Source organism: Trichinella spiralis, assembly GCF_000181795.1.
Source record: "Trichinella spiralis strain ISS 195 chromosome Unknown Scfld9, whole genome shotgun sequence".
NCBI lineage: Eukaryota > Metazoa > Nematoda > Enoplea > Trichinellida > Trichinellidae > Trichinella > Trichinella spiralis.
In genome coordinates, this window is record NW_003526948.1 from 6,690,576 (window position 1) to 6,697,880 (window position 7,305).

At 33.5% G+C, this 7,305-nt stretch overlaps 2 protein-coding genes across 2 annotated transcripts; one reads left to right on the plus strand and one right to left on the minus strand.

Annotated features, from left to right (window-relative positions):
- Positions 1 to 1,331: 1,331 nt before the first annotated feature.
- Tsp_10236 (conserved hypothetical protein) lies at positions 1,332 to 4,022 on the minus strand (the record flags this gene model as incomplete). The annotated part of the gene is made up of 8 exons (XM_003372429.1): positions 2,873 to 4,022; positions 2,629 to 2,745; positions 2,382 to 2,498; positions 2,146 to 2,262; positions 1,976 to 2,091; positions 1,618 to 1,682; positions 1,466 to 1,558; positions 1,332 to 1,405 (listed from the first exon to the last, which is right to left on the minus strand). Coding segments are annotated over exons 1-8 (1,849 nt in total), but the record flags the coding sequence as incomplete, so codon positions are not given.
- Positions 4,023 to 5,395: 1,373 nt separating this feature from the next.
- Positions 5,396 to 5,847, plus strand: Tsp_10237 (conserved hypothetical protein). The gene is made up of 2 exons (XM_003372430.1): positions 5,396 to 5,498; positions 5,627 to 5,847. Exons 1-2 carry the CDS (start codon positions 5,396 to 5,398, stop codon positions 5,845 to 5,847), a joined length of 324 nt encoding a protein of 107 aa, XP_003372478.1.
- Positions 5,848 to 7,305: the final 1,458 nt, after the last annotated feature.

Below are 7,305 nucleotides of genomic sequence, written 5' to 3' on the forward strand. Positions count from 1 at the left end.
TAAAAAGTCAAAACATAAGTGGGGCTTTATGGGATTTGGGTTTTCATTTATATTTGGCCAAACGGGGACTATCCAATGTTTTTCCCCCGTGAAAAAAAGGAAATTTATTTTGGATAAGGAATTGTTCCTTATTTTTCATTTGTGGCAAAACAAGGATAATTTTCAAAAATTTAAAAACCCTTTTTTTCCCTGAAATTTTTTTAATTGAATACAAATTCTCAGTATAAGGATTTTTTAAAAAAAGTCAAAATTGGAAAAGCTATTTTGGTGCAATATGCCAATTTTTCTGTTTATAAATGTCAAAATTGTAAAGGGCAAATCTAGCAAATTCTCAAAAAAATCATCAATTGCGGGCTATTGAAAATTTACATACCTTTAATTGGCACAGAATTGCTTGCTGTGATCACATAATTATTTTACAATACGTCACAGTTTTTGACAAGCATGGAATAAGTTCCTCTGTACTTACTGGTGGATTCCTCTGCAGATTCGAACAAATACTATGCATGAGCTCAATAATTTCACATCACTTGTGAATTTATTTATTTTCCTAGCATTCGTAATGACGTTTCACCCTGGGCGATTAAATATTATACTAATTATGCAAATTTCCATTGCATCGTTGTTACTCAGTGAAAGTGCAATCAAATAGCCACACATGTGATACGAATCAGAGCGTAATCAATGAAAAACATGGCAATTAGGATCGTGCAAAGCGCATTGGATATTAAAGAGCCCAGCCATTGCAAACCATGAATGAAACAATAATTGCATCATGTATTTATTTATTTATTTATTGGATTATGTGATTTGGAAACAATTTTTTGAAGTAAACGTTTGTTGAAAAATCTTATCTCATAACTGACATTAAACAATGAAATTAAATCACAGCATTCTATTTCTTTTCAAACAATGCATTCCGCAATGAGAAGCAATTGTAGGCTGCCGGTAGATAGTTTCCGGCAGTAATAATAATAATAATAATAATAATAATAATAATAATAATAAATTATACAACAATAATTTAACTATGAGTGCAAGGTGATAGTTAGAATAACAGAAATCAGTTGTGTTACAAAAAAAACGGGCTAAACTCTTCGAGAAGCAGAATTCGAACGAGATCGTGATCGCGAACGCGATCGATGACGTGAATTTGATTGTGAACGAGAACGTCGGCTTCTGCTCTTCCTTCCCTTCAATTTCATCCGCCTACTGGCATCCCGATGTGAGACCTTGACTTTCTTGCTTTTTGATTTTTTCCTTGAGCTAAAGTACATGCAAAATTAATTTTACATACACTATTTCTATTATATTTCTAATTTCATACCCACTGGCTGCTTCGGAATCTGATGATCGAACCGATGATTTATTCCATATTCGAAATTTTCCAAAATGCACCTCCTGCCTTAAATACATGTAAAATGAGGCACAGTGAGCATAATTTGTATGATTTGTAATTTCTTACCCAACAGCAGAGCTGCTCGACTTCTGTGTTGTACCTTTTTCATTACCTAATTTATGTTTAGCATCGTATTGAGCAATCACAGCTCTTCTCTTTCTACAATAAACGTAGAATAAAATTTATAAGCATTATTCCAATGATTTGTAAGTTTTTACTCTAGCCCTGTTCTAAGCACTCTTTCAAAAGAAGTTTCTTTGCGGATATGATGCCCACGAATAGCCTGCAATGCCAAATAATCACAAATAACGTTAAGTTTAAAGAAAATGTATAGTTTAAGATATATACAAAATTACTATAAATACGGGTTTACATTCATCTGCTTAATAAATTGAAAACTGTTCAAGAAATTCGGAAAATCATGTAAAAAGAAGGAAAGTTTATGAATTATTAACAGAATGAAACATTCAAAACACCTTTTCGATTTATAAATTTTCAGCTAAAACGGATATTAAAATGAAATTGCTAAATGCAGTCCGCTTCACAAAAATCTAATAAATAGAACAGAAATATTACCATAATTAATAAGAAGCAGCCAAACACAATTATTATCAGCACAATGATAATTAGGGCCATTTGGAAAGCAAGGCTATTTGTTATTAGCCGAATATAAATCTCCACAGTAGACAATTCTGAAATTGAATAATATTTGCAAATTCCCTTGGTTTTGCATGAATTAAACTTACTTTTTTCACAAAACGTTCCTTCGTATTTATAGGAGCAATCACATTTATATGCATTGTTCGTGACTTGAAGACATGCTGCATCATTTTGACAAAGTGCTTTTTCACAGCTGCCAATTTCTGTAAATGTCAAAAAAATGCACAAATTACACTTATTATTAAACACTTCCTTTAAATATAATGATCAGAAAATAATTTATGAAAGAAATAAAAATATACTGCTCAATCAAGTAACTTACTCAGTTCGCAGTTAGTACCAAAAAACTGATCATCACATTCACATACATTGCCTGATTGAAGCAAAACGCACACTCCTTCATTTAGGCACTGCTCATTTGATTGACACACTTCGACAACTGAAATATAGGTTTGAAATCAATGTAAACAGCATATTCAGAGGGATGTGCAGTGTAGAAAGGAAGTGCATATTCGCTCATTGCTGATATTAATTACAATAAATACTAAAATAAAAAATGACGTAATTACCATCGGTGCAGTTCATTCCTGAAAAACCGTTGGTACAATGACATCTATAATTCCCTCTGAAGTTGCGGCAGGTGCCTCCATTTAGACACCATTTGTGCTCACTGCATAAATCTGCAGCTGAAACATTAAATTACAGATTAAACTCGCTACTTTAACAACAGTCAAAATAAAAATTAATTCAAAACTTAAAATTCTCCATTAAAAACTTTACACTGATAATATATGCAATTTTTTTAAGTATTACTTTTTTCACAAAATTCGCCAAACTGCTCGCTACGCAAACAAACCCATACAAGCTCAATTTCTGTCACTTTCACCTGTCCCTTTTTGCGTTCGCATTTCTCTTTGAACGTTTCATATTCAATGCTAGTAGACTTGTAGTGATCGCAAACTACAAAGTCCTCTTTGGTCTCCTTGCAACATGAATCTTCCGCTCCATCGCAACTTTCATCTTCTGATACCATATCCAGCGTAGGACGATACCTATTGGAAACAACTTTACCACACGTTTGTGATACAATGGACCACTCAGTCCATGTTCCTGCGCAAGGGCACAAGCATGATTCTCCGTAATTTCGTTCTTCACAGTCCCTTCCATAGGGATGTTCTTTTTCAGATATCACTTCGTAAGTGAATTCTTTACAATCTCCGGCTTCCAATACATAAGTACAGTTTTCAACTCTAGTTTCGTTGCAATCCGTGTATTCGTCGTTCTGACAAATAAATACATCACATTTCATGTCATCACAGTCGTATATATGGTCGTTTGATAGATTCCATGTTAAGAATGTTGAATTTAAAAGTAAACATCGGCAATAACTGCCGTGCGACAAGTCAGGAAAATTAGCAAGAAGTGTGCTTTCATATGTGAGCACGGAAACTCTTTCATCACAATCAATATTATTACAACAACCCTTCTCCGCACATTTAAACAACATACCGTCAACTGTACCATTTCCGTTAGATATGTATTCATACGGATAACCATCACATGATAGTCTCTCAGTTTGCCCGCACTTTTCAACATGAACATTTTTCTTCATTGTAATATTGGTTTCATAGATTCGGACCCCAGGATGTATTAGAATATTCGATGCTACAGCTTGTTTAAAATTGACACCATCAAGCATTTGCAATTTCTGTGAATCAGTGAAAGACAGTAGTTTTCCGCCTTTGAAGGATCTCGAACAGAATCGATGTAAATCCTCGATAGTGACTTGTCCATAAACTTTTTTGACTTCGAACATATCGACTACTGTTAGGCATCCGCCATCATCTAATTTTCTTCCTCCATAATTATCCCACGTGCTGGAAACCGGGCAACCTCCATCAGCACTTCCTCCCATAAGTAACCAGATTACTGACACGACCAGTGAAACTTTAGTCACCGCCATCAGCACAGTCTAAAAATATTCTGTTTAAATATCAAATATGTGATGATTTTTAGATGAATAAAATAAACTGCATCTGAAACTGATGAAAGTATTAACGAGACTTTATTAAACAATAAATATTTCGCTTCTAATCAAATAAAGTTTACCATCAGAAATTCAATTGAAGTAAACTTTTAGAAAAATATAAATATTCAGTGGTTTCGAAAAAATGCCTGGTTTTTTATAAGTACATTTATAGAAAAATTACACTGTAGAACAAATTCAGGTCAATCAACAAAGAAATTAATAAATTAGAATTGGAATAATTTCTTTCTCTCAGTAACCATGATTACTTATTCATCAAGATATCTTAAAATACTACTTACCAAATTTGATCGGAGAGAACTTAGGCAAAAAAGACACTTCATCGCAGTCAAAACGAGAAAACAATGAAATCTTGTTATATCATGCCATTTATAATGAAGACACTTTAAAATGTAAGATACGTTTTAAAGAGCCATTTAATGTTCATTGTTTAAAGTTCCTTTCACAAGTTTAAACATTTTTGTTAAATTCAAATTACATGATTTTGAAAAGCTATGATTTGTCTTCAATGTTTATTGGTATAAAAAATAAAGACAACATTGTTTAAGGTATTTTTACAATTTTCAAAATTGTTTGCAAATTTTTCAAGTTACCAGCCTATATTTAAAGAAAATCAAGTTCAATTTATTTTCAACAAGTTGGATTGAAAATTGAAGATCGTGTCGGTTCACGATCGCGAAAGCTGTGCAAATATTGTTTTTCACAACAACTTCATATTGCAGCATGTTCCTAAAAAATAAGAAACACAGCAAATTGTAAGATCTAGGTCACTTCAAAATCAAGTACTTAACTACAACAGACACACATACATACACATACAGACCAAGAAAGCACAAAAACATCCCTACTGCATTTATCAAATATTCATGTGCAGTTCTTTTTTTAACAGATTAAGTACATATGCTACATCTTCTTTTTCGGTTTCCCTCTTTTTGAGTTGGGAATATTCTGCAGTCTTGCCATTTTTCGGAGTGTAGCGCTTGCGACTGCTGCGTCTCAGATTTTCTTCGTTTAATGTACTATTTTGCTGTCTTCTTATTTCTGCGTCATTCTCCTTGGATCGGTTTTACTCATCCAGAGCGCCATTTTGCTTTCTTAGTTGATACGCATGCTTCCGTTTTCTTTTTCCTGCCACGAGTACTTCATAAGACAATTTTTCTTACTGATGATCTGTGATTCCTGGGCTGCATCCACTTTTTAGCTCATTCTTTACACACACTTCTTCTCCTATCCTGAATTCTCTGCTCTAGCTTTTCCTATCCTGATACATTTTCTGCTTCCATATTTCGATGTCACGTTTGACGTTCAAATCCGGTTTAATTCTGTCAAACAATGTCGGTAATCTTTTCCCCACATGTAATTCTGCTGGAGATCGTCCTGTTGTCTTGTGTGGTGTATTCCTATATGATAATAATAATTTCTGAACTCGTCTACTTATCTCACCTTCATCATTTTTTGATGCACGCATTCTTCTTGTAAATGCTCTTATAAATTCTCTCTGCTAAACCATTTGTTTTCAGATGATACGCATGATGGTTTGACACCATTTTGTCTACAAAAGTCTCTAAATTCTTGTGATTGGAACGCTGAACCGTTGTTTGTCACGATAGTAGCTGGTACTCCATATCTAGCAAATCATTCTCGTAATTTCTCAGTTAGAGCTTTTGTTGTTGTTTTCATCATTTTGACTGCAGGCCATTTGGAATACGCGCCAATTTCTATCATCCATTGTCTTTCTTGACTAGGTCCTGTAAAATCCAGATAAATTCATGTCCATGGTTTTGACGGTGTATTCCAGGAGAGTAGTGGTGTTTCCTATTCATTTTCTTGATTCTCTTGGCATGGATAACAGTTTTCCACAAACGTTTGATATCTCGGTCACAGTTCAGTCACCAGATATAATAGCCCGCGATTGCTTTCATGGCTGCTATGTTATGCCAATATGTCCTTCATGTAGCACTTTCATAATTTTCCTTCTGATTGTTTCTGGAATTACAATTCTTCCTGCCTTTAATAGCAGTGCATTTTCTTCTATAATTTCTTCATGTGCTTGGTTGAATTGTTTAACTTCAATGCTAATTTTTTTTCTAGCCAGTTGTCCACAATGCATTTTTTACATTTCTTAGTACCTTGTCTTGTGCTGTTCTTCGAATTATATTTTTTTCTGACAGCCACAGGTAATCTAACATCGTCATAGTTACAACAATGCCTACAATGCTCTATGCCGCCTCATGCACATTCAAATTGCGTCACACCTGACACTCCATATTTATGTACTGTCCGGCTGAACTCACAGCTGAAAAATGTTGTTACGAATGACGTTGATTAACCTAATTAAAAATTAAAATACTCAGTGTTGCATTTACGTTGCTTTTTAAACTTGTTAATTAACACATTAAAATTAATCTTAAGTTTAGAGCATTGCTTTCCTACATGACACGGATTAATAACAAGTCCATTTATAGAAAATTACTTCCTATTTAAAAAGAGATTAAACTTGTTGCACCTTGCATAAGCTAATTGTTTACTTGTTTCATTCCAAGTTTACCTAAATAAAAGGGACCCCCATCAACATTTTCTTACAAATAAATAGTAATAAATTTTCTTACAAACAGTAGGTTACTTACTAATACTTACTAAAATACATTTCTGTTTATTTCGTGTGTACTATATTACAACCCTTCTAGCAGTTTACATTACGTTGTTTTAAGTGCTTTTGCACTGTTTTAAGTGAAGAAGTGCTTTTACAAAAAAACATATTATCATCAGTCTAAACTTAATGAAAATTGCGTATAAGATTAAATGTAAATGAAAAGTTGATTAAACTTATCTAATTTCATAATTATTTAATTTCTCCTATTATTGGATGAATGAGAATTGTATTTTATTTATCATTTAATTTCATAAATGAATAAATTAATGTATAAAATGTTAACAAGTTTAAACTATTTAGCATGATTATAAGGGGAAACTCTCGATGGAGATTAATTTCAAATGTTTGATGCCTAAACTGAAGAAAGGTGCAACGCCAAATGAACTAGTTAAAGGTGTGACGGCAAATCTGATGTCAATCATTGGCCAAGTGTCAGAGCCAGCGAGACAATAACACAAACGCATAGCGACGCTTACCGTTTCTCTTGGGGGAGTAACGATCACCACTAGATTGGCACCGAAACCGAGTCTCCGCACTACGTCAATT